Source organism: Chenopodium album, chromosome 21 (genome assembly GCF_948465745.1).
Source record: "Chenopodium album chromosome 21, dcCheAlbu1.1, whole genome shotgun sequence".
NCBI lineage: Eukaryota > Viridiplantae > Streptophyta > Magnoliopsida > Caryophyllales > Amaranthaceae > Chenopodium > Chenopodium album.
Window position 1 is genome coordinate 38,695,031 of NC_137854.1, and position 27,323 is coordinate 38,722,353.

Consider the following 27,323-nt stretch of genomic DNA (forward strand, 5'->3'; position numbering starts at 1 on the left):
TCGGCTTATCAACAAGACCTTTGCAAATCACAATCTATCAAGGGGAAAATGGGAAAAGGGAGGTCGAATACAAAACATTATAGTTAAGACAAAAGCATGAAAGATTGTAAAATCAGTCAGACTTCTTATCTGAAGGCTGAGACATGTTTGCAGCAGTCCAGCGCTTATCTTCTTCTATTTTCATGTAGATCTCGTCTCTTTCACTGAAGTACCTCTCAAATGCCCGTGGAAGGAAACGTGGGATCAAGAAGCACAAGAGGTTGATGGAGAAATACACTAGATTAGCAACTGCCAAGCTCCTCCCAAACCAAAACCACGCAACATCCTAAGCAGCATACAATGCAGAAAACAATATATATTAGCCTCAGAACTTGAAGTAAACTGTAAAGTAATGTACAGTATTTTATAAAATGTCTTCAATCTTTGTATTAAGGTGACCCAAACCATTTTCTTGCTTCATATAGATATATGAAGGAAGATGCGCACCATACCAGTATACAGCACAATAGCACATGAGAACATAGAGTCATCACTCATGACTCATGAGAGATCACCATTTTTATTAATTTCAAGTAGAAGTGGCCTAGGGACTGAAGATATATATAGTAGTCATACCCAAAAGTTAAGAGTACTCATCAAATAGAACATAAATCATCGTAGGACAATCAGTATAAATTTGTTGAATCATGGTCTTATTGTTTAGTAAACCTGGATACTATAAGGCCTCTCCATCTGATCAAGCAATTTGTTAATGGTGGACGTAAAACAAAGTACAAAAAAGGCTTCACCAGGAACAGAATTATTCAACATAGAAAATAGTGCTAGATGAAGAAAGAATACATCATAAAGAACTCATAGAAGTTACCTTGGAAGGAGCATCGACTTGCAAGGTCTTAGTAATCCAAACATCCTGCATCCAATCTAGTATAACAAAGATCCTCCGAACAGTGTATAACAAGGGAACCAATGCTCTCACTGGAGGGGAAAACAAGGAAAGCCCGCTTATTATGTTCTCGGTGAGTATTTGGAATGAGAGCAAGAACAAATGAGGCGTAGCTGACCTCAGCGCATGATCGTCTCCCCTTGCAAACCCTCCTAAGACATATGCAAGGGGCAAGAATAACCCAATTGTGGTCCCCAAAACAACATAAAGCCGAAAAAAACTACTTCCCTGAAATATCTCCGTTGAGTGAGATCGGATATTTCTATAAGAAGGGAAGGCGAAGCGTGAGAGGGCAATGATGTATGCAGAGGCGAAGGCAGGGAAGATAAGGTCGAGGAGTGGGACAAGTCCACTGATAGAGAAGACCATAATGAAGGCTACTAGTTGGAGCTCTATGACACGTAATGAACCCATCATTCCAGTGGTGACTGTTTGTTGTTCATTATTTGATAGAAAGGGATTGGTTTCGGGATTTGAGGATGGCATCGAAACTTTATCTGGTCCACTCCCAGGAGCCACAGCTAAGGCTACACCAGACATTGTTTTGATGATGTATTCTGTATTCTTTTTTTGGTGGAAGTTAAAGGTCTCTAGTTTAAATAAGGAAAACTAAGGTGGTGAGAAAGTTTCAAGATTTTAGAAGGACAAACCAAGTTTAGCAGACTTGTTCCTGATGCTTTCAGAAGCTGTAAAGATCAAAACACCAAATAAAAAGACCAGAAGCAGTACAATTAGTCACAACCAGCAGAAAAGTAATTACCTTAGTAAAACAAACACGCCGTCAACTGTATTATGTTCTTAATCAAAGTATTAAGTAAACATACAGAATGAAAAAAATGTAAATACAACTGACTACCAAATCTGTAGCTCCAAATAGTAATATCAGCAAGGATAGAATTAAGCTACTAGTTAGTTATTGTGTGCAACTTTCTTTATGAACTATATAAATTTTAAAGCAGCCATAATGATATGCATTTTTTTTTATTTAGTTTTTTACTAATTTCACGGCCTCTTGCCTTGAACAACACAATTGAACTGGTAGAAGTTATTCATACAAGTACTAGCTCACACCAGGCATTGCACCTACTGGTGCAATCCTTGGCATACAGTCGAGACATGAACTGGTTATACTTCATACATGCTCCATTTCCACTATTTTTACACGTAGCTGTGGACTCTCTGTTAAATAGGAATGTTGACCTGTTGTGTGTATAATCGTATATGACAGGACTAATAATTTAACAAAACAGAATGACAAAACGTCACACACATTACTACTGAATATTTATCGTTAACAAAGTGTCATGCTGGACATCATTTAGTACAAACATCAGTCTTTATCTACTACTTCTAAATGAGCAGAATGTCAGCTACAACCTGGTAGAGACTAGAGAGGCATGTTTTAATTCCCATGTAATCGTGTATTTCTGTGAGTTATTAATATATTCCGTAAGTAACAGTTATGCGGCAGGGTATTGCAATTTAGTGATGCATTTCATAACAAATACGAGTAGTTTATACATGAATTGGCTGAGAAACGAAGACTAACAAGATTTTATCAGAGAGCCTGAATGTACAAAGTCACTTGTCAAGGGAAACAAAACTCAAACTAATGCGATCAATTGATCCATGACACATATAACATGGGATATCTGAAGTTCTTAGCATCCAATTCAATTAGTTAACATATAACATTAAATACCAAGCTTATCAAGCCAAATTTTCCTCTATGAAATATCACCACTGCAGCATAAATCATCAATGCATACAACTGAAATTATACATGACCACAAACACATAAAAATTTTACCCAAAAACTATTACAAAAAAATGCAAGTACAAGTTATCCCACAAGAAATAATACAATACAACTAAATAATTAAATACATAGACAATATAGTATATGCGCCGAATAGCACCGCCAAATAATTTTTATTTTTTACAAAAATACACTTGTATTTATCTTGACACCCTCAAGGCTCTCAACTATCAAGTCCATACTACTCACTTTGATAATTATCACACAAGTATTCATAAAATGAAAATAATTATTACCAAAAATAAACTAAACGAAGTTATATTGAATGCAATAAATAATTAAATTAATGAATTATTAGATTGAGAGAACAAATTAGTCGCTTTGGCCGAGTGGTTAAGGCGTGTGCCTGCTAAGTACATGGGGTTTCCCCGCGAGAGTTCGAATCTCTCAGGCGACGAATTTTTTTCCCTTTTTCTTTAAATGGCAATTTTTACTAGTTTTTTCCCTTTTTCTTTAAATGGCAATTTTAGAAGTTTCAATAAGAATTCCGAAAACATAAATTCATTTGAGTTCTCCTACAATATACTAATTTTGTAATGACCTTTTTTTTTTTGAAGGGAATTTTGTAATGACCTTATGGCTCATTTGAACCAAAAATAAACATAAAGAAAGCCGGATAAACTAGCTCCAAAGTATATAACTAGAAGGAGCAAAGAAATTGAAGTTCAAATCAAAAGACATTGAACAAATTTAATAAAGAGACATAACATAGTTATACTAATACAAAAGGAAAGATAATGAGAGTGAGATTGAACTTACTAGTAAAGTATAAAGATGATGAAGAATACTGCCTATTTCCCAAATGCAAACCAACATGCGTGCAGTGAAAATGAGGGAGTCGAGAGAGAAAAATAATGAAAATTGGAAAAGTTGGATTTACGCATCACAACATTTCTACGTGTAGGTCTTTTGCAGCAAGAGAAGTGTGCTTTTACTCCACGTGGCATTACAATATTTTGTTTTTGGAATATACTTTATTTTATTTGACAAGCTTAATTGATCTTTCCCTTTTTCCAAACTGTCTAATCCGTTAATCATTGTTGAATTAACACTAAAATCATCTGTGAGACTCAAATTTGAGTATTGAAATATAAAATGAGTTGTTTTTTACCTCTAATGGTGAGATCATACCCATTTCTCAATTTAGCAACTCATGTTAAGTCTAATTTTTCAATGGTGAGACTCTCTAAAATATACAAATGTCACTTTCAATTTATGATCCATCAATTATTGTAAGATTAAAAAAAATTAAAAAAAAAAGGTAAAACTTAAATAAATTACAAAATATATTAGAATATTTACAAGGGCCCACACTTTTTGTCAAATGAGACTCAAAGATGAGTATCTAAACTTAGCAACTTTTTTTGGAATTGCTAAGTTTAGATACCAACTTATTGATATATATTGCAAAAAATACTTTCTCTCTCCTAAAAATACTCACTTGAGTCTCACCATTGCAGATGGTCTAATAGTTTCAATTCGGTAGGATTCTTATCTTATCTATAAAAAATAAAAAAAAATAAAAAAGAAGTACTTTAATAACATGACACATATATCGATGCAAAACTTATAACCTTTAACTATATTTTAACCTGTTCGATTAAAGTTAAGATTAGGACTTGTCCATTTTGAAATTGAATTTGGGTAAAAAAATGGGAAGTAAGTTGAGTGTGGGCGGATATGACTTGAGAAAGGATTGAACTCAAGGTACACTTCCACATCATGTTTTATTGCAGAACTTGAGGTGATTAATCTTCCTTAGTCATATTTTCAAATCGGCTATGTAATCTTTAAATATACATGAGTGATTATTGTAAGATGTTAATGCTGATTTATTGTACTGTAACGTAATGCTAGAGTGATTATTGTAAGATGTTAATGCTGATTTTTTTTATGTTATTTTATGGAAGTCTTTTAAATGAATGAATCTATTAGCTAGGTATTAGAGGTGTTTCGTCTCACCTGTTGTACAGGAAGTATATTAGAGATGATGTGTTTTCCTTTTTATGTCTTTGTAATTCTATTTTACAGTTGCATGTTTATGCTACAATGCGATCTTATTGTTGCTACTTCATTTGTTTTGCAGCTGATATCGTATTTTACTAGGTAAGCTCAATGCTCTTGTATGGTATTATCTTCCTTCTCCTAAAAGTAAGTTTTCCTAGCAAAGAATCATTTTGTCTTTTCCACTAATGGAGATGTAATACTGCCATGGGCTGAAAGAAATACAGCTCAGAACATTGTTCTGCTTGTAGTGCTACATTCATCTTTTTGACTTTTATTCTGTTACTTGTCGAGCATCAGAAATTGACTTCACAGCTCAGAATACTAAGTGTTGTTCTAAGTTTGCATTTCCTGTGCTTTTTTACTAATTACCTGTGCTAACTCAAGTTACTTTGAAGAAGTTCCTGAACTTGTGGCTGGACGCAGAGTGTATGTCCATAAAGGGCATGCCTTAGTTGCTATGAATCAGGTGGGATAGTGGGCGTTAGCTGGTTTATTTATTTATTTATTTTTATATGTATGGTCTTAACTCATGTACTGTAGTTGGGCTGATCCAAATCTGTCTTTTAGGTTGTTTCTCTTGTTGTCACACAATTTCATAGCAATCTATCAAAAAGGTTAGTTGGTTGATTCAAGTCTTTAATTCTTCTTTTACGTTATCTGATAGCTAGTCTGTGTGGTAAAATAAACAGGCAAACCAGATTCAGGAGAGAAAAGAGTGAATTTCTTGCTATACTTTACTTGTTTCAGTTTGTTGATCTAATCATGAAATCTAAATCTTGGATTTCAACCGTGTTTGAGTCTTTTACATTCTAATTGATTGGAAAATTTAATGGTAAAAACCTTTAACAAAATGTTCATGATTGGGAACAATGTCCACTAGTATTGTTCAAGTCCATTTACCCTTAAACTATGTTTTAAGACATTTTTCTAGCTGGGCAGCGTCCTTGACTCCTTGGCACATCATTTTCTAGAAACAGAATTTATATAAACCGCTGCCTGTGAGTAAATAGGTGATTCACATTTTCGTGGGCATTATGGGTTGCAACACTCCTGCATAGAATTCACGCACATGGCCTCGTAAAGTTGTATACATACTGCTGCCTGCAAGAACAACAAATGTCAGGGTGAACTGGCTACAAGTTTACCGTGAATAGGGATTGATCTTGTGGAATTGAGACCAGCCGCGAGCTGTATATCTGAAAGACTAAAACTACACAATTAGTGCATGACATAGATTTCAGGTTTCAGACTCATCTATTTTTGTATATCTGAAAGACTAAAACTACACAGCTAGTGCAGGACATAGATTTCAGGTTTCAGACTCATCTATTTCATGAAAAGCATATGTTTGTTCTGCAAAAAGTATCAAGTGTCCTAAGCGTCGTTGTAGTGTCAAATATCGTAAATAGGTATTTGAAACGAGATGAAGCTTCTGATTTATGATTAACATATATTGGATGAAAAGAAATTTGTCATCTCTAGACTTTCTCTTTGATTTGGTCTCTGTATATTTAATTTTTCCCTTTTTCTTTTTGGAAAGTTTCAGTGTTTTTCTCAGAATCTGATCACATAAAGAGAAAAGAGGAGAAGCAAAACTGATAGAGGTCCACTTCATACTTTTTGCAGAACCTATTCTGTGAAAAGGAAAAGAATAGGTCCAATTTCTGTGAAAAGGAAAAGAATAGGTTGATACAGAAATTGGACCTCTATGATCAGTGAAAAGGAAAAGAATAGGTTGACTCCGGTAAGTAACGAGCCATGTGGTGAAGAATCTTGAATCTGTCAGTTATGGATCTTTGTGCTTGTTGTCTCCGGAATAATCTCTTTTTACTCAAGACGTACACCTGCAGCTTCTTACAACTGAAATTTGAGAGAGTCTTGCTGCTTGAGCAGGCAAAGGAGTTTGCAGAGATTCACTGAAAGACATTGATCGAGTAGCAAATGGTTCATTTCCCTTCTGGATGCGCCACCTATTTGAAAAGGTTGGAAAATTTACTGTCTAATCAGCTAGCTACTTATATTGCACTAAATTATTCTCTAATTGTACTTGTATATGCATTTTCATAATATATTACACTTTTCATGTTTGACAATATTCACTTGTGTTTTGGGCAGCTAAGGGAAGACCATCACCTCAAGTATGGAGGCAGGATGCAATTAGGTCTATTTCTCAAGGTACGCATTTTCTGAAGTAAACATCTTTCACAGTATTCATTTCCCAACCTTTTCTTGCTGAAGATTATGACATCAAATGTCATTCTTTCAAAACCTTTCTGCCTCTAATGATTATGTTAGCTTTTTGCATAAAGAATTTTGTCCAATAGGGCTGTGACTTTGGTGATGTAACATCTTTACTTGCTCCTAAAGATGAGTTATGATTTTCCAACTAAGGGATGTTTTAATTTAATAACGTATGCTAGTACATTGTTGGTTTTATTTGACAAATGTTTTTTTTTTCTTCTTATATATATATATATATATATATATATATATATATATATATATATATATATATTTAATGAAATAAAACTCACACATAACCGAGTTTAAGATAATGTATCAACAAATTGTTTGGAATTGTCTGTTTATCATGTAATTGTGTATGAACCCCACTATAGGCAAAAAAAAAAAATTCAACCTGCTCTGATACCATGTTAAATACGGGTTTGGACCGCACCCGTCACAGGAGAGTGCAAGTCCACCACTTTACAAGACCAAGGAGGTTCCACCTCAAAACCATATGGCAATGAGGGGTGTAGCCCCTTAGCCTTGTATTGTGGTGGTAACTCTTGAATTCTTTCAATGTGGGATTTCATTACCACTACACTCCCTCTTTTTAGTGTTTAGTGTTTTTTTAGAATGGGACAAGAAGAATGCTCACATGTGGGTTGTTCATGGGCTCAACACTCCCCCTCACATGTGAGCTGTCCATAGTGTTTGGCCCAGTATACCTTAGCCATTAAGGCCCCAATCGTGAGACCGTGGACCTGACTCTGATACCATGATAAATTATAGAGAAAATCGAAAATAATTAGAGTAGAATTGTTTGCCTTCTCATTCATTACATTGGGAAATATATAGGAGATACAAATCCTAATCCTAGTATCACAAGATATCTTAAGATCTTAGGAAAATAACTAAATTAGAAAAGATATTATATGGAAATATTCTATCATATCAAACTAATATACTATCATATCTCAATATTTTTTTTTTTTTCTTTTCTGCAGAGTGTAGGATTAACGTTGGATGACGATCTTGCCTATTGGAAATCTGAGTTCTCCAAAAAGGTAATAACTACAATATTAACTTAAATATCCCACATCAAAAATTGTTATATACTCCGCACTATGTAAGCCGACTGGGCCTACAGGCTACAGCTATAAATACAGAACAATACGTATTGTTTATTTTCTAGGGCGAAAGAGACGAGTATTCGGAATTGTAGTAAGTAAAAAAAAAAGGTTTATTGATCGATGGGGTTATTATCAAGCAAGACAGAGAGAGAGGGGACGTGGTGGATGTTGGAGTTGAACGTAGATCCCCGGTCAGGAAGTTGAGGCATGACTCGGAACCAATACTCGTCGGTGGCTGGATTGAGCGGAGTTGGACTTGGAGTTGGACTTGGACTTGCTTCAAACGTCTTGACGAGAATGCAGTTGGAAACTACAAGTTCCTCTTCTTTATTCCCAACGACAAACTATCCGACCCTGAGTCTAAGTTCAAATTAATAATCTTTTCTCTGGTGCCGATCGATTCTCCGCAAAGAGATCGTCGGAACCGCCGTCTTTCAACTTAATAAGGACATCCCTATCAATGTTACCTTCCACCGAGAACTAAACTGCCCGGGACTGCAACTTCAAGCGCGGATCAAATTCAGGCGGGTCAAGGATTCCGGAGGAGGGGGAGCAGGCAATGTACAAAAGGTGAAATAATTAATTTAGAAACTAGTAGAATCAAATAATAGTAGTGCAAGGATTTTTAATGTTCATGAAACAAATTAAATGTTTTTTACGAACTAGTTTATCGATCTTTCCGGCCCTATGCTTGGATCAAAAGCTAAGACTAATTAGTAACTTTAAATTGTTGTACCATGCATTATATTTCTAGATCTGTGTAACTGTTTTGGGTAAAATCAACAACCTAGCTAGAATTCATCGTAATTAATTAATTTATGATGTTTAGGGTTCAATTCGAGTTCTAATTAAATTCTTGAAATTGGTTTGTGTTGCTATTTCTTAGTAAATTATTGGGTTTAATTAAAGATTGGCAATGGGCCGTGCCGCGCCGTGCCTGGCCGTGCCGTGCCGTGCCGTGCCTAAATTTGGCACACCCCAACCCATGGCACGGCACGGCCCACGTGCCTGGCGTGTCGTGCCGTGCCAGGCATTTTTTTAGTACAACTTAATTTTATATAAATAATGTTATTAATTTATGTTTATGTTAATGTTAATATATTTTGTTTTGAACAACTTTATTTTAATTAAGGTTTTATAAATTATTTATCCAATTATGTTTAAATTTATGTAAATAATTTTATTAATTAAGCAAAAAACAACAATACATATAATAAAATTAAATTCTTAGTGTCGTGCCAGGCCGTGCCACGTGTCGTGCCGTGCCGGCGTGCCAACCTGCGTGCCGGCCACCGTGCCTCGTGTCGTGCCCGTGCCGATTCCCAGATTTTTGTTCACGGCACGGCCCACAGGTGGGCCGCCTTGCCGTGCCGTGCCGGCGAACGGGCCGGGCCCGTGCCGGCACGACCCATGCCCATCCTTAGGTTTAATACCTAAGTAAACTAATTAGCGGATTTAGTATGTGCTATATTATATAAGTTATGTTTGTTAGTGGATTCATAAAGGTAGGCATTAGTGGCTACATATTGCCGACGATGATGGAGTTGATCTTAAAGTGGGGGCAAGGCCTAGACAACGTGCCAGGCCTGGTCGAGGCTAACCTGAAACGGGCCGGGCTGGGTTATGGATAGCTTGGCCTAGCCCGGGCCATTCAAACTGATGATAGGCTTATTTTTCAAGCATTCATCATCAAGCACTTCCAACTCATCTAATAGAGACTCATTCATTTTCATGCGAAATTCGGAGATTGCCTCATGTGCTTCTTTGGCTCCAGCCTTGGCTTGGTTAGAGTGACAACCATATCTCCCACCCTGTTTCTGACCAAGATGAGTAACAAAGCTATTCAAATTTTAGAGTATAATTAAAAAAAAAAATCTCATGTGTTTGGTCACTTTCGTTGGACTAGGCTGGTTGAAGCCTAGAACATTATGATACAAAGAGTAGTCAAAACTCAAAAGGCACATTCCAATTGTGTGCCTCCATCCACTTGTAGCAGATACTTTTCCAACTCGTTGTTCCTCAAATCATTTGTTAGCAAAGATAATTGTTTTCCTAAAATGGTTTATTTGTTTAACTTGGTCATACTTAAGGTTGTAATTAAGTGATTTTTTTTATTAATTAGGAGTCCGCAACTCTGGAAAGGATCTTTGTGTCTTTTACTTTCTTAGAATCACCAACCCAAATTTCAAGAGGCCAATTCAAATTCGTGCCTTTCAATTTCTTCCTAACCCTTTGTCTTCGTCTTGTTAATTATAAGATCATCATCTATAATTTGCATATATCTATAGTTCAAATTAAACTGTAATCCTATCTACATTTAACTTGGAAAATCTTACTATAAAATCAGCCCATATAAACATAACCCAAAAATTATCAAAAAAGGTAACACCATAAATCCACGGGGTAGAATTATTTGATGATATGTACACCTGAAATTGAAGGATACATAAATCACGTGGAGAACGCATCTAAACAGAGATAAAAACCAAAAATCTAAGATTATTAAATAAATAGAAAGCAAATTGACGAATCCCAATTAAAATTTAAAATGTCAAACTAAATGACGACACCACAAAGGACAATTTTAATTCTAGATCATTGGTATTACCTAAAAGAAACACTTCGTATCTACTAGTCCATTATAACTTGCTAAACCATAGAAGCTATAAAGCTAATCAAATCTCAAATTTCTAAATTACACAATAGGCCATTTCCTTTATATATATATATATATATATATAGGGGAGGGATCCGGTGAGAATAGACTCATATGTGAGAATTCATACTTATATGAGAACTGATTTTAAATTTAGAACATGTGAGTAAAAATTTAGAACATACGAGTAAAAATTTAGAACATGTGTCTCAAATTAAAATTTAGAACATATGAGTAATAGTTTAGAACATCTATGTGAGTAATAATTAAAACATCTGATTTAAGAATCAGAACATGTGAGTAAATATTTAGAACACCATACTTAACTTTCTGTAGCATAGCATTTGAACAAAATGCCTGGAAATTTAGAGTCTACACTCAATGATTCTTAACTTATGTAATACTTCTTAGAAGAATAAACTTAGTTTTTCAAAATATAGTTTTAATTGGAACATGATACTCAAATTTTAAGACCTTGAACTAAAAAACAAATCTGAACATGTATGCAATACTTTTTAGAACATATGCAACATATTTTAGAACATATGTAACAGTTTTTAGAACATACTTAAACTTTTAGAACACAATTCGTTAATATAGAACATGAATTGAAATTCGACTTTTACAACGAATTGATTCGAAATCAGTTTATTCTTGATTTCCAAGGTAACAAAAATATATGAATTGTTGTTTAGTTTCTTATATTCAATTAAAATTCCTTGAAATTTTTAACTCTATAATTTGCCCAATTTGATTGATTTGGATGAAAAAATTTTGATTTCACATATTAAACTTTCAATTAAGCTTGGTTTACCTTTGATTAAGCTTCACAACTTGAATTCTTGACTACAATTGTTCAAAAGTTGATACAAAACACATGGAAATTCTTGAGCATATGGTAATGGTGGTCGTCGTGGAGAGGAGAGAGAGTGTTGGTCATGATGTCGGAGGGAAGAGAAAGAGTGATGGTGGTGGAGGTGACGGCATAAAGGCTATGGAACAAGTGGTGGTGGTGGTGGAGGAACTAGAGATTGGATAGTGTTGGTGAGGAGAGGAGAGAGAATGTTGAGGTTGAAGATGATGGGTTTAATTTATTTTCAGAACATCTACCTTAATATATTAGAACATAGATGTGTTCTCACATATAAAGTTTTCTCACATAAGAGAGGTGTTCTCACATGAGCCTCTCCCTATATATATATATATATATATATATATATATATATATATATATATATATATATATATATATATATAAAATAACTTGATCAACCATGAGGAGAATTTAGAGATGCTGGTTCTAATATTTAACTAGTGTGTATCCCGGGCAATGCCACGCGTTGGTAATTTGTGTACTTCCTGCTTTAATTTAACAATCATGTTGGACTATTTGTGTAGTTAGTGTGTGTAGTGATTTGGGCATTGCCTTGGATTATATTACCTCATGTGTATTTATATTTTAATCTTGTGAAAAATAAATGAATTATATTACCTCTAATTTACTTAATAAATGAAAGGAATATTATAATATTATGTGAAACTTTAAACATTAATAATAATTGGTTGAGATGGTAAAAGTATTACCTATATATATTGGAGGTTATGAGTTCAAATCTTGTTGAAAGCATATTTTATTTTGTTAAATGAAGTGGCTAGCTTATGTTGATTTGGTGGAAATAATTAAGTAATCAATGTAAGAGTTTAAATTAATAAGTTAAAATCCCTAGTTTAACTAGGGTACTTTTTAAAAAAAGTAAGGTTAATTTTGTAAAATCACATATAAAAACTTATTATAAAAGGAAAAAAATTGTTGCGAGTAATATAACGGCCATTTTTAATAATTGTTGTGAGGGGTGATGATGAAACTGAGCTATTGGTGAACTATTCGAGCTCAATTCGTGGTGGCGACTCGGGTTTGAGTTCGGCTCGAGACCTTAATGAGCCAAGCTGAGTTATGCCAAGCTCGACTCAAAAAGTTTGTGAACAAGCTCGATTATTTTTTTTCCATTTAAAAATCATGTATATAAATATAAATATATTTATCAATATATATTACACAATAATAAGTTAGTATTTTCATTATTACAAAAATAGACTCGTTGTAAAATAAAAATTTAATAAGGAACAATAAAGAAGACAAGTAAACTAGGGATAATAATAAATTAAGGTTCGAGTTCGGCTCGATCAACGCTTAGTTAAAGCACGGCTCAGTCAAAGTTCAAATTTTAAGGCTTGAACTCGGTTTGAATTCGAACAAATTTAAACGATCACGAACCGATTGACCATAATTCGTGTTCGGCTCACCCAATTAGCACCCTAGTTACGAGTAATATGTAATGGAGGGAGTACTTGAATAATACGAAGTAGTATACTGTATATAGCAATTTAATAAATTTGTAATACGTACAGTACTACATTAATCCAGGTAATAATGTAATAGTAAGAGTCAAAAACCTCGAAAAGAACCCAGAACGTTAGACAAAAGAGTCCAATAACCACCAACCACGTGTCAAAAAGTTGTAATAGATCCCCATCTAGCATTCTCACTCACTCCATATAACTCCTCCCCAAATTTAACATTCGCGCCGTTTACGTTCACTTCTTTCTTTCTCTCTCTTACATTTCTTTCTCTCTCTTCAACGCCTCTTTCCCACCCTTGATCCCTCCACGTGTCCTCTCCTCCTTCTCCCGCCTTCCCTGATCTATCCGTTAACCCTAACCCCCCTTTAGCTTCTCCCCCCCTTTCTCTCTCCTCCCAAAAAAATTCCAAAAATAAAAAATTAAAATAATAATTAAATAATGGGGAAGCTACTCTGCGACACCGCCACCGTAACGGATACATTACCACCGCAAACTCCACCGTTGATCACTTGGAGGGACCCACCAGCTACAACCACAGCCGTTGATTTTCCATCGACGTCATGGGATGACGTCACAGGGTTAGAAGATCAACAAAGGAAGAGTCTTTCTAGGTTGCAGGCAAAGGGTGTTCTGTGGAAGCATCCAGAAGACAAAAGCCTACCTCCGGTGGTTTTCCGGCTGAGTCACGGCGGCGATGTTGACGCCGACGGGAACTGTCTATTCTCGGCGGCGGAGAAGGCGGCGATGTGGGGTCTTCGAGAAGGGGAGTGTGGTGGGGCCAAAGAGTTGAGGAGGAGAACGGTGAAGAGATTTGAACAAGATTTTGAATCGGCGGAAAAAGAGGAGAGAGAAAAAGTGGAGATTGTGATTAAGAATTTGTATTCGCCTGATCTTAAATTTGGGTGGGGGATTCATATTGTTCAAGAAGTTAAATTGTTGGCGAAGAAATCTGATCGGCAGATCTTGGATGATGCTATTCTTGAACTCCTCAATATTGGCATGCTTAGGTAATTTTTTTTATTAAAGAAATTGATTAATTAGATTGTTTGTCGATTAATTTGGGATTAGTTGATTGGAATTTGTGATTGATTTTCTGGGTTTTTTGAGCTCCCTTGATGTTGACTTTTGCATGCTGTAATTGATTTTATTTTTCTGTTTTTTTTTTAAAAAAAAAATAATTTATGTGGATCTGTTCATTTGGAATTTGCACGCAACGGTAATAATCTTTTTTTTAAAATTAATCAACGGTAATAAAAATTTTCTAAGTTTTTTTTTGGGATAATTTTTTCATTTTCCTGTTTCTTCATTTAATCATTTTTTTTTTTTTTTTTAAATCTTAGATCTGTTCACTAGGATTTTATTTATTTAATTTTTTATAAACGAATTTTCTAAATAACAAATGAAGCGATTTCATAAAAAAAAATGTTAGTTTTGTCATTAATTTTCCTCCTATTTGTAAAAAAATTGAAGCGATTTCATCAAATTTTTTAAAAAAGAATCGAATATTACATGCCAGTTTACATAATTATTGGTGGTAATATGTACTGTAAAAAGAAGCTTTATGTTATGTTGATTGCTGTAGAGAGTAGGACTATAAGCTGCTTCTTCATTTGGTGTTTGATTTGAAGGCCAAATTGTTTTGTATTCAAAGTTGTGCAGAATATTTGAGTTACATTAGCTGTAGTTTTGTAGCCATTTTGGCTGGACAAAAGCTTGTTGCCTGTCTTTATGGGGTTGTATTGGTGTTTGTTTTTTTTATTGAAGAGAAACGGCGGCAGAATCTATTTACAAAGAGAGGTGTATTGCAGTGGACGACGGTCCGAGTTGGGCCAAATACATGTCTATCTCTGGTTCTCCTGATGATGAGTATGATATCATCACATTGCAATATACTGAGGAGGGTTTATTGACTGTAGATGAAAATAGAGAAGGTCGTGCAGCCGCCTTCGGGGATGATATTGCCATCGAGTGCCTTTCAACAGAGTTCAAGAGAGAAATTTTTGTGGTAAGATTATGATTCCTTGAATCTGTTGTGAAGCTTATTATTGATCACTCATTTTGTTAATCATTCAATAATTGGTTTCAATTGCCCTCGTAGCAAATCACTTTCCTTTTCCCTTCCACCTACCCCCTACCAACCAAATAATGTGGTTTTTACATGAAATGATGGAGTCAAATCAAATAATTGCTTATAGATGTTGACTTGCTTTGGTTTTCATAGTGTGATTGAAAATTTATCCTGTTGATTACAGGATTTAAACTATAGTTTAATATTATGATGCATATATGCTGAAGGAGGGTCATAAGACTCATAACCTTTTTGTGTATTGATGCTCCCAGAAAATCTGTTCTTGTCTAGATGAATGCCAATTTGGATTCGATGAATTATTACTAGGAGTCAAATTGCACATACTTTGAGATAATTCCTCTTACCTTCTCCATCTGTCCCTTGTTTAATGTTTTATAAATTGTTTATGGTTTAATTGGAGATTGTCCTGTTTTATGATGCTTGTACAAAAATCAGCACTATTGTTATGCTAGAGGGCAATTGCCTGTTTTGATGTGCTCATATATTTTGCTTCTATAGATTCTCTTCCAAGCATTTATGGGAATGAAGAAGTTTGGCTACCGCCTGGGAAAAAGATATACATTGCCGTTAAATCCAAATACCCTTCATCATATTACAATTATATTAATAATATTTTTATTTTTTTTAAACTCCTGCTGCTGTGACATATCCCTTAGACAGTATAAAAGGCCCCTTTTAAAGCTGGAAAGCCTATGCTTGCTCACTCCTGCTTACAAATGTTAACTTGATCCCCACCTCACTTGTGATTTTTGGGGAGAATGTTGTGTTGCATTTCCATGTTATGCTTATGCTTGCAATATTAGTAATCTTGGTGAATTCTCATCTGTCTTATTTCCACGTTATGCTTATGCTTATGCTTGCATTTTGGTAATCTTGGTGAACTTCATCTTTTAGTAGTAGTTAGTATAGGTGTCCCAATTTGAGGCTGTACAACAACAACAACAACAACAACAACAACAACAACAACAACAATGAAACCTTACTCCCAAAAAGATTTGGGATCGGGTAACACGAATCGTCGTAAGGACCAATATAGAGAAAGGGACATAACAAGATAATTAGTTGTAAGTGTTTGAAAAAAGGCGTGTGTAAAATGAGAAAAAGAAAGAGCCTCCAAGTAAATATTTAGAGAGATTAAAAGAGAACCAAGAATTTAATTCAATAAATTTTTAAGGAGTGGTAAAAAACGTGTGAGTAAGAAAACATAAATGTTTGAGAAAACTTTAGCAAAGGAAATCAATAAAGTTCATCCAATTTGAGGTTGTGTATATTGGTAAATTCCATGTTAGGTGTGGCCCTGTTTTCAACATACCCAATATATGGGAATCATAAAGGAGGTAGAAAGGTCATGTCACCTTTTTTATTTTTTAATTTCATGCAAAGTCAGAAGACTCAGAACCCAGTTTTATAGTTACACTTACACATGAGCATCAAAGAACCTAGTTAACATCAATGATTACTGTTTAGTTGATGCATTGGCTTGAAATTGTATTCTTGCCTTCAGAATTATTAGCTTGATTCCTCCCCAAAAGGCTAAAAGTTGGAATTGCTTCAACCAGCTGTTGCATTTGCAAAGTGTAATCTATTATGTTGTAGCTCACACAGCTACGGAACTGTCACTGAACACTGATACCTTTTTATTAATCATCTACTCTTTCCATTTGGAATAATAGTCATACTTTCTATAGATATACAAATAGCTTGTGGCGGTAATAAAATATGACAATTGCTTGAACACTAATACCATGTTTGTGTTCAGGGTGCATATGAACTTGACTGCTTAAGGTTTGACTGTTTGCAGCTAGTATGATTTGCATTTTCCCTTTATTTTCTCACATCTAGTGCCTGCTTGCTCATTCAAAGCTTGCAATTTACTTCTTTGTTGTAGGTGCAAGCTCATGGATCAGATGCTATGGTTGATGAAGACAACTGTGTATTCTTCCTTCCACACCGTCCAAGAGGTGGTGAAATTACTGGACCTCCACTCTTCCTCTTCATGAAAGGGACAGGTAACAGATTAGTGTTGCTAATTTTCTCTATTTGTTTATTTTATAATTCAAGAAAAGTTGCTTCATACACTGTATTGTTCAACACAGGTTGGTGTGGTGCTGGAGCTGATCACTACGAGCCCTTGATTGCCCATCCTTCTTCCCCCGTCTCACAGGAGAAGGTTGGTTTTGTACTGTGAGAAGTAATATTATGTTAGGTAAGCAGTTTTGTGGTAGAGGTTGGACTAGGAGAAGCAGCACCAGCTCTCAATATTTCCTCCCAGAACGATAGCAGTAGATTAGTACCCGCCCATTCTTTTGGTAGGCTGTAGAGTGAGAAATTTTTGTTATCCGGGGATAGTTTCTATCCGATTCTTTTGCAATCAAGACATGAGATTCAGTCAGTTCTGAGTTCTGAGGCTGATTTTTGCACCGTGTTGGGCTCTATGCACTTGAGTAAACCCCATCCCATGAAAAATGTAATTGTTTTAGGGAGGGGTGTTCGTTTTACTTCATTGAGTTTGTTGTGGTTCAATTTTTTTGTATGTTTGTTCCTTCCCATTGAGGCAAAACTCTTGTAATTTTGTGACTCGAATGAGATACACAATCCTTGTGTAAAGGAGCTGAACTCCATTTCTTTTATGGCGCAGAAATTTTGTTTAAGAGATGGAAATCTCCAATAAATTTTGGCTTACTGAAATTTATTGTTTGAGGGGTGAAACTTATCAGTCGATACAAAATGATGTCTCGATGGAAGTTTTCATGATCACCCTTCCTCGTTCTTACGATGAAGTATATTGTCTTGGAAGAAATTTATCAGTTGATATAGAAAGGATGGCGATGAAATTGTCATGGTCACCCATCTTGGTTGTTATGATGAAAAGGTTGGATTTGTTAACCAAGAAGTTGTCAAACTTGACCACCAAAAGCTCATTTCAAAAGTGCTCAGGTTTTATGGCAGCCTCTTTTGGTGATGTTGATATGTAAAGGAGCCTGGCTTAATCAAATTTTAGTGTTTAAAGTCAATGATGTAAGCAATCCTTGTGTAAGAAACATTTGTAATTGTTCAGGTCAATTCTATTGAGATTTTTTGGTTAATCATTTGGTCAATTTAAGGTCATATTCCGTCATTTTTAACTGTAAAGGCAATACAGTACAGTCAATTTAATTGATGATTTATGCTTTGGTTTTCATTTGATTTATGTATGAAATGTCATGCTTCACCCATGCCATTAATTTGATTATTGCATTATTTAATTATTTACTTTTTTTTAGGAAATTCAATTATTTAACTATAAGTTTTCTTGGTATTAATTTTTTTTAAAAAAAAATTGTTTTAGCATATATGAAGATTTTTTTTGAAAAAAAAATAAAATCTTGTCTTAATATTGATTACAAAAAGCTAAATATATGTTGATAGTCATAAATAGGTATTGATATACTTCCTCCGTTTCTTTCTACTTGCAACACAGTTTGTGGCACGTGTTTTGACTTTTGAGGTCGAGTTTATATGATGTAAACGGAAATTATTTAAAATATTTTTTTACAAATTATACTTAACCCTATTCTAATCTTCGTGTTAAAATTATATTGATAAAATCGCTCGTTTATCTTCACTAATCATCTTCTAAAACTGCGTGCCAAGGTGTGTTGCAAGTAAAAAGAAACGGAGGAAGTACATTAAAATCAAATTTTTGTGATTACATTGAGATAGTGGGTGTTATGAAATCAAGTTGGATGTTCGTTTGTGTTTAAGTTGTGAATCTTATTACGTGTGAGTTTACCAAAATTTAATCATGCTAAGAATTTCAGTTTAAATTTTTTGACAAAAAAACACACAACAACTTTATTAAGGTGTCAAAGCATCCAAATCAGCCATTACATAGCAACGGATATCTTGAGGATATTCCTCAAGCAATACCCTCAAACCATCAAATTTCAATTTAAATTAGGTTGCTACTTGTGTGGGCGAGAGGGGGAGAGGATTTAATGTAAGAATGATATGCTTCCATGCTTTGCATAATATTGTTAAAACTTCTTAATTGACACATGACATATATACAACGGGTGAGGAGACATTTACACGTCCATCACATAATATTAGATATTTAACATGACCATCACGTACTATGGTTTGTTTAATTTGAAACCAAATTTCATACAAATTTGTCAAAACTAATTAAATGACGCATGACACGTGAAACATGCCACTTACATATTCATCACGTAATATTAAGTTTTTGATACATCTATTATGTATCAAGTTTTCTTTGATTTGAAACCCAAATTCGTATACTTTTATGAAAAATACTACCTCTGTTACATATTATTTGCAACGATTTGACATGTAGAGAGGAAAAATGTCTTATTGTTGCAAATAATATGTAACGAAGGTAGTAACTCACGTTTGCATAAACTTGTACGAAACCTAGTTTCAAATCAAATGAAATTCTTATTTCCTGATTGATTCATTATATATTTATATGTAAATAAACTATAATTGTTTGAACTTTTGAAACTTGTTAAACCAATGGAACCTAATTAGCTAGTATATGGTTTTATATGTGTTCACAAATCCCAATTCGCTACCTAATTTGTTCAACGGGCCAAAAATCACCAATTCGCTAGTATAACTCGCCATTTTCGATTTAATACTCTCAAGTCTCCAGGGAAGGGGAAAGAGAATTAGGTAACACATAGTAAACCCTATTAACATCCTCATAGGATGATTAGCACATGGATTAAAGGCTAGAGAAATCCTAATTGTCCTCTTTTTTTTAACTTATGTTGGGTGCACAAGTTGAGCCATCGTCGGTAGGCAGCCCTTGGAGTGCATCAAAGGGTCTCACACTATTACCTCTCGATGATTCCGAAGTAGCCATTTAAGCCCCTTCATACCCTTCAATTATCAACATTAAATTCCTTAATTTAGTCGCCACTTCTAATTATTGAGCCCAATTTTGTTATATTCAACCTGAAAAAAGTGAAGAAAAAAAAGAGTGTAAAAGAAAGATGGCAACTTTTTCTTCATCTCATTGCGCATCTTCATCTTCTTCATTCTATTCATCATATTCTTCTTCTTCATCATCAAAATCACGACATGGGGTTCTTGGAATGGTCAAAATCTCTTCGATTTCTAAGCAATCTGCCCAGAAAATCTCTGTATCTAAACAACAAATTAGAACAAATTCTAATTCAAACGCCGTTCTTATGCAAGATGGTTAGCTCCTTCAATTTAATTTTTGGTTTTTGCACTGATTCTTAATTGGGTTTTTATAGTTTATGGTTTTAGCATTAATTGTTGATTGGGTTTCAATGAAATTATTTTTTAGCACCAATTCTTAATAGGGTATTTCATATTTTTGTTGGAATTGAATTTAAATGTTTGCACTTGATTCTTAGATTAGAACATTAGATTGTATTTTTTTTGGGTTTATTTAAGAATAAAATTATGGTTTTTTTTTTTTATATGTGTATATTTATGTCAATTCTTTTTTTGCACTAGCTAAAAATAGGATTTTTAAAAGTATTTATTTTTGGTTAGGTGCAGTTGCCACAAAAATAATTCCTGTTGAAGGTGAGGATACATCAGTAAAGACATTGAAAGATGGGATATTATCAGCCACATCTTCTCAGGAAAGTAATGATTTGTCTAAGTTTGATGTGAACAAAGATGAGTCAACTGTCAGTATCACTGTTGTTGGGGCCTCTGGAGACCTAGCCAAGAAGAAGATATTTCCTGCACTTTTTGCTCTTTATTATGAAGATTGTTTGCCCAAGGTATGCATCATATCATTTTTATTGGACTATATATTATACAGACATATCTTATCATATTTGTTATAAGAAGTTTTGTATAGGATTTGTGATGTAATATGTTTGGTTATGCAGCACTTTACTATATTTGGTTATGCAAGGAGTAAGATGACTGATGATGAACTTAGGACTATGGTTAGCAAGACTCTTACTTGCAGGATTGACAAGAGGTACCAAATCCCATACATGTTTGTTATTGTTTTTCACTTATGAGTTTTAGGGGTCATATTGCTCGTTTTCGTTTTACACCGTAGTTATTAAGTTGAATTTCGATTGTCAGGGAGAACTGTGGTGAAAAGATGGAGGAGTTTCTGAAGAGATGTTTCTACCAATCTGGTCAGTATGATTCTACAGAAAACTTTGTGGAGCTAGACAAGAAACTCAGGCAACATGAGGTATCACTTATTATGTTGTGCTATAATTCCTTACATTGCTGAGTTTTCAAAGGGTTTTGTATCCAAATGTAAGCATGGCTTTTAAATTGTTGTTTGTTATGCTGATTGATGAGATTGAGTAGTTTTCTCTCCTCGTCGATGACTTAGTTGCTGCCCTTGCTGGCACATTGTATCTTAATTTTTGACAAAGTTAACTTGCTAAATAATTTGAGCATGATTCAAATTTCAAAGTGATTTATTTCATAGATTATATGTGATGTTTGCTTTTGCTTGTAGTATACTGTAGATAATTTAGGGGCATAATTGTGTACACTGACAAATATTAGGGACTGCATGATGTAAGTTACTGATAATTACATGTATTATATGTTCAGTCATGCAAGCAGTGCCGGTTAGATTCATGTACTTCAGCTTTGTGAATGTCTTAGGAAGAGCTGCATAGAAAAACCAAGCACTGGTTGGAATATCTTAAGATTCTAAACATTGTGGTTGAATCGTTTTATATCTCATGCTCTGATATTAATCTTATCTTATGACTTATGGAACCTATTTTATCGTTAATGTAGTGTCCAAACATGAAAAGGATTGATGTGCTGATACTGACATTTGGATCTGTCATTTAAAAGCCTGAAAATTTCATATGGCAGTAGGTCTCTGTAGAGATTTTACTTATAATAGTGTAGAGCCTTGTCAAGATTGTCTACACTATTGTCATGAAGATCACATGTTTAGCCTTTATTTTGACCACAATACCTTATATAATGTAGGCTGGGAGGATTGCTAATCGACTCTTCTATTTGTCAATTCCACCAAATATCTTCATAGATGCTGTGAGATGTGCAAGTTTATCAGCATCCTCTGCAAATGGGTGGACCCGGGTCATTGTAGAGAAACCTTTTGGTCGGGACTCAGAGTCCTCTGCCGCTTTGACTAGTGGACTTAAGCAGTACTTGAATGAAGATCAGATTTTCAGGTGATTGTTTTTGACTGGATCTTAGTGCTGCTCTTACAGTAAAACACATATGACTCAATGACTGACCTGTTGCTTGTTCTGCATACAGGATAGATCATTATCTTGGGAAGGAACTTGTTGAAAACTTATCCGTTCTGCGCTTCTCCAACCTTATCTTTGAACCCTTATGGTCAAGGCAGTATATAAGAAATGTTCAGTTAATATTCTCTGAGGATTTCGGCACTGAAGGACGTGGAGGGTATTCATCTGTTATTCAGTGACCTTTTTTTTATACATTTTGCATTTGCTATCATGTGCTCAATTTTCTTCCTTTTGGTGGCAATTCAGGTATTTTGATCATTATGGTATAATTAGAGACATAATGCAAAACCATTTGCTACAAATCTTGGCTCTTTTTGCCATGGAAACTCCAGTAAGCTTGGATGCAGAAGATATCAGAAATGAAAAGGTTTGCTCAAACTTGCTATTTGGTGCCTTGTAATTTTGAGTCATGTCTGACTATGTTTAAATTCTCGGCCTCTTATAGGTAAAAGTTCTTCGGTCAATGAGGCCATTGCAACTTGATGATGTGGTAATAGGACAATACAAAAGTCACACTAGAGGAGGAGTCACTTACTCAGGATACACAGAAGACAAGACTGTACCTAAAGACAGCTTAACCCCAACATTTGCTGCAGCTGCCCTGTTCATAGATAATGCAAGATGGGATGGGGTGCCTTTCCTTATGAAGGCTGGAAAAGCACTTCATAACAGGAGGTATTAGTTCAGTCTGATATGTGCAGTGAACAATATATAATTTTTTTATTATTTTTATATTTTGAATACTCACGGAAACTCATTGTTTTCTTCTTTCAGCGCTGAGATCAGAGTTCAATTCAGGCATGTACCTGGAAATTTGTATGCCAAAAATTTTGGGTCAAATCTTGATCAATCGACAAATGAACTTGTTATCCGAGTACAACCTGACGAAGCTATTTATTTGAAGATCAATAACAAGGTTCCTGGTTTGGGAATGAGATTAGACCGTAGCACTCTCAATCTTCATTATGCTGCAAGGTATATTAATCACTTGCATTCAGTACATTCATTGGAGATACAATTGTTTGCATCTTGAAAACATTGTAATATTTATAACATTACTTTTAATTCTTGGAACACAAACTCACTAGCTGCATTAAAATCATTTGCTATTGCTTAATTTCTGATATGGTCATCAGTAAATTAAGAGTCCAAAGTTGGGAACTGATTGCTTACTGCTGATACTGATGTTGTGAAATAGCTAATACTTAAGGTCAATATTTGACCTTTGCTTACCGCTGATACTGATGTTGTGAAATAGCTAATACTTACGGCTAATCTTTGACCTTTGTGATGCAGGTATGCAAAAGAGATTCCCGATGCCTACGAGAGGCTTCTACTTGATGCAGTAGAAGGAGAAAGGAGGCTGTTTATTCGCAGTGATGAACTTGATGCTGCTTGGGCGCTCTTCACACCGCTTCTGAAAGAGCTAGAGCAGAAGAAAGTTAATCCTGAATATTATCCCTATGGAAGCAGGGGTCCTGTTGGGGCACACTATCTTGCTGCCAGATATAATGTTCGATGGGGCGATCTTGGATTAGAGCAGTGAGTTTTCAATTCTTTTTTATATTGCTGTAATGGTAATTGGCTGAGAATACATCACTATTTATACACTAATGCTTGAGGGAACAATTTGCTGGACAAAATAGGATAGTAAAACAGAAGAATGGACACTTCTATGAGATGGAGCCTCCGATCAGCCTTTGGTCTATCTTTTCTCTGGTCCATGTTGGACGATATTATTGTGAAATAAATGGTAGACTAGGAGTTGGGTCAATTCTTTGTTGTACAAAAGCCTTTGGAAACTTGGCATATTGTACTGTCGTTTTAGTATGTTGCAGAATAATTAGATTTATGAAGAAGATGTTGCAAGTATCCGGTGAATGAATATGTCTGGCCCCTATATCCCTAACACTCTAACAGAGAACAAATCATGATAAACCTATCTTAGCTAAGCAAAATAATCAATCTCGGGGTTTTTCTTCTATGTATGCACCCTTGTTTAGTCAAGAAAACTTCAAAATGAACCTGTTTTGGCTGTTTATGTCGTCAAGAATGTCAAAATTGCCTTTGAGATTACTTTTTAAAGCCCTTCTTTGAGATGGATTTATCATTTCTTGGCACTGAAAATCCCTGCTCTAAAATTCTTGCTACATCTTACTTATATGCTGTAACTTGTCTGTCATTTTTCTGTGCTGGAGCAAAACTATCAATCATTTGGTAGATTTAAGAGGTATACTTGTTATTACTGTGGTTGTCAGACTTGTCACTAAAGCTATAGTTTATATTATAAGGTAAGTGAATCGAGATATCTAAGAGCATGGATTGCCTGAGTAAAAAAAGTCCAGGCAAGCAAACAGCTTGCTTAGATAGCATAGGAAGTTGCATGACCAGTTCTTTCTTTGATTTTTTCGTATCAGTGCTCCTCGCTTTCCCTTGACTCCTTGATAATACTCTGTAGATATGTATTCTCCATCAATGCAGAAAGTGCGATACAATCTAAGTTATGACGTGTTTTCTCAGTCACACTAAGATTTTTTCATATCTTTTAATCCACCTTTTCATAGTTAGTTCATTTGAAAGCATGAGAGTTTAAGGTGTGATCTTTATTTAGCAGTGCCATAGAGTGTGATAGCGCCACATTATTCGCAATGATGAAGGGCGTAAAGTGGCATTATCGAGTTTCGACCATGAGATCTCATTCACATGCAGTTTAATGATCTAGCAATCAGTAAAAAGATTGAGGGCCTGTTCTCATTGGCTGAACTCAGCTGAACTGAACTGAGCTGAGCTGAGCTGAGCTGAAATGAATATTTTATAAGAGAAGGAAATTAGGAGCTGAACTGAACTGAACTCAGCTGAACTGAACTGAACTGAACTGAATTTCAACGTAAGAGAACAGGCCCTGAGTTGTTGACTTTCATGACAAATTAAACATAGGCTAAAAAGAATTGTAGGATGCCTACATTGTTTACATCCACCATATTTGTAATTTTGTATGTTTTTTTCTCCTCACCTTTCATTCCTTCAACAACCTTCACAACACCTCTACAAACTCCTACTTGCCACAAGCCTCTATGTTAATATTTTTCTTCTATGGCTCTCGCTACAGTGCCAATGGCAACCGTGAACGATCACCTTCACTACAAGTCTACCACTCGTTTCACCTACAATGTTGAGAGTTTTTCTTCACCGTTTCCTGAAACGACAAACCAAGTGTAAACCATGAAATAAGTACATGCTTCACACATAAAGTTATGTTAAAAACCATTGTGTATTGTATTGGATAAATAACTAATTTTAGGTACAAGTAATGCTAGCATCATTAATGATCATGAAACTTTTTATACGGACAAGATATATATGTAAAAAAAGTCGATTAAAAAAATAGGTATTTATTCACGTATTTTCTACATATTTATTGCTAAATTTGCTTCATAGAACATGTGTTAATAAAATCATGATATTTATTTATACTTTGCATTTTTTAAAGATAAAAAGGGTAAAAAGAATTAAAGAGGAAAATAAAAGAGAGGGAATGTTTGGTTGTGATGATAACAAGAAAAAGAGTGATAATGGAAGCTTAGGAAAGAAGTGAAAATAAAACCTCAACATTTGATAGTTTGATATGTCATCTGTAAGCTTTCTGTAGGTCCTCTATTTGTCTGAACTGAAGGGAACAATCTTGCCAAAGCAAATCCAAATTAAAGAGCCTACCCTCTTTCCACTCAATACCAATAAGTTAATTTTGCTTCTTTCAGAAATCAACTTCAGATCTGACACAATTTTATTGCATGAAAACAATGAAAACATAGGAAATCAACCTAACATTCAACATAGACTTATTAAAATTTAAAAGTTTTCGCGTCTACAATTATCAATTATTTATTTTTATGTACACTCGGGTGAATGTGAGTATACATATACTCATATTTAGATACATTCAAAATTTTAGTTATAATCTACTCTGTATTTTCTAAAATAAAAAAAATAAAAAAATGTTGCAGGTTTCATTCAAAATTTCAATAATCATTAGTTGAGCAGAATTTTCAGGCCAAATCTAGATTAACACTGCTTATCTTTGAAAGGTCGATACACATTTTGTCAATTATGGTTGACGGATACTGGAATAAAGACTCATGAACTGCATGCATGGAGGAATTGAGCTCTACTTGATTGTCATTCATTCCCACCTATCTAAATAAAAGAAAAAGGTAATTAAAGAAATTGACACTTTGTAGAATTTTTTTTTTTTAAATTTGTCACTAATTTGTTGTCTTGTTTGGCGATTTACTTTTAGACACTGCTGATTAACAAGTGGGAGTGGACATAATAATCTAACATTTGATTAAAGTTAAGGAGTATTATTTTTATTTATTATTTATTTGTATTTCAATTATTAACTTGTAATTTTCCAAAAGATCAATTTTTTTTATTGATAATCTACTTTATTTGATTAAAGCTTAAGTCTTAACTAAATCGATCTTACAATTAAATTTAAATGATCAAATTGAAATTTTACAAGTAAAACATGTAGATATTTTCTCAATTGTATGATAGAAGAGAACGGTTATTAACACTAAAGAACTCAACTTTATAATTTATTGACGTGTCAACTCATCATTTTATCAATTAAAGAAAAAATAAATTTCATGTTACAAGTAACAATCTATTAGTCACTTCACAAGTGCAAATTTCAAACTTTTCATCGATGATGTCGCATCTTTCCACATTCCTGCCCTAAAATCCAAAACTGATGTCAACTTATTGTTACACAAATCTGTCCTATGTAATTAAAACCATTACAAGTTTGTTACATAAGTGATTGAGAAAAAAGATACT

The 27,323-nt window shown here is 34.5% G+C and overlaps 3 protein-coding genes and 1 non-coding gene across 6 annotated transcripts; 3 read left to right on the forward strand and 1 right to left on the reverse strand.

Moving 5' to 3' along the window:
- Positions 1 to 112: 112 nt before the first annotated feature.
- LOC145600792 (uncharacterized) lies at positions 113 to 1,483 on the reverse strand. The gene is made up of 2 exons (XM_081656656.1): positions 866 to 1,483; positions 113 to 325 (listed from the first exon to the last, which is right to left on the reverse strand). Exons 1-2 carry the CDS (start codon positions 1,481 to 1,483, stop codon positions 113 to 115), a joined length of 831 nt encoding a protein of 276 aa, XP_081512782.1.
- Positions 1,484 to 3,077: 1,594 nt separating this feature from the next.
- Positions 3,078 to 3,159, forward strand: TRNAS-GCU (transfer RNA serine (anticodon GCU)). Its single transcript has one exon. It is a non-coding gene; the product is annotated as a tRNA-Ser (tRNA).
- A 10,191-nt stretch (positions 3,160 to 13,350) lies between these two features.
- LOC145601698 (uncharacterized) lies at positions 13,351 to 18,352 on the forward strand. Of its 2 annotated transcripts, XM_081657759.1 has the most exons (4): positions 13,352 to 14,149; positions 14,907 to 15,147; positions 17,120 to 17,240; positions 17,328 to 18,352. In XM_081657759.1, exons 1-4 carry the CDS (start codon positions 13,581 to 13,583, stop codon positions 17,417 to 17,419), a joined length of 1,023 nt encoding a protein of 340 aa, XP_081513885.1. In that variant the 5' UTR covers positions 13,352 to 13,580; the 3' UTR covers positions 17,420 to 18,352. The 2 variants fall into 2 exon arrangements, with proteins under 2 accessions (XP_081513887.1, XP_081513885.1); XM_081657761.1 differs by lacking the exon at positions 17,328 to 18,352 and having other exon boundaries at positions 13,351 to 14,149; positions 17,095 to 17,182.
- A 1,588-nt stretch (positions 18,353 to 19,940) lies between these two features.
- Positions 19,941 to 24,358, forward strand: LOC145602906 (glucose-6-phosphate 1-dehydrogenase, chloroplastic-like). Of its 2 annotated transcripts, none has more exons than XM_081659055.1 (10): positions 19,941 to 20,439; positions 20,770 to 20,999; positions 21,111 to 21,205; positions 21,316 to 21,430; positions 22,198 to 22,403; positions 22,492 to 22,641; positions 22,731 to 22,851; positions 22,930 to 23,159; positions 23,259 to 23,459; positions 23,781 to 24,358. In XM_081659055.1, exons 1-10 carry the CDS (start codon positions 20,232 to 20,234, stop codon positions 24,028 to 24,030), a joined length of 1,806 nt encoding a protein of 601 aa, XP_081515181.1. In that variant the 5' UTR covers positions 19,941 to 20,231; the 3' UTR covers positions 24,031 to 24,358. The 2 variants fall into 2 exon arrangements, with proteins under 2 accessions (XP_081515181.1, XP_081515180.1); XM_081659054.1 differs by having other exon boundaries at positions 19,945 to 20,439; positions 20,764 to 20,999.
- Positions 24,359 to 27,323: the final 2,965 nt, after the last annotated feature.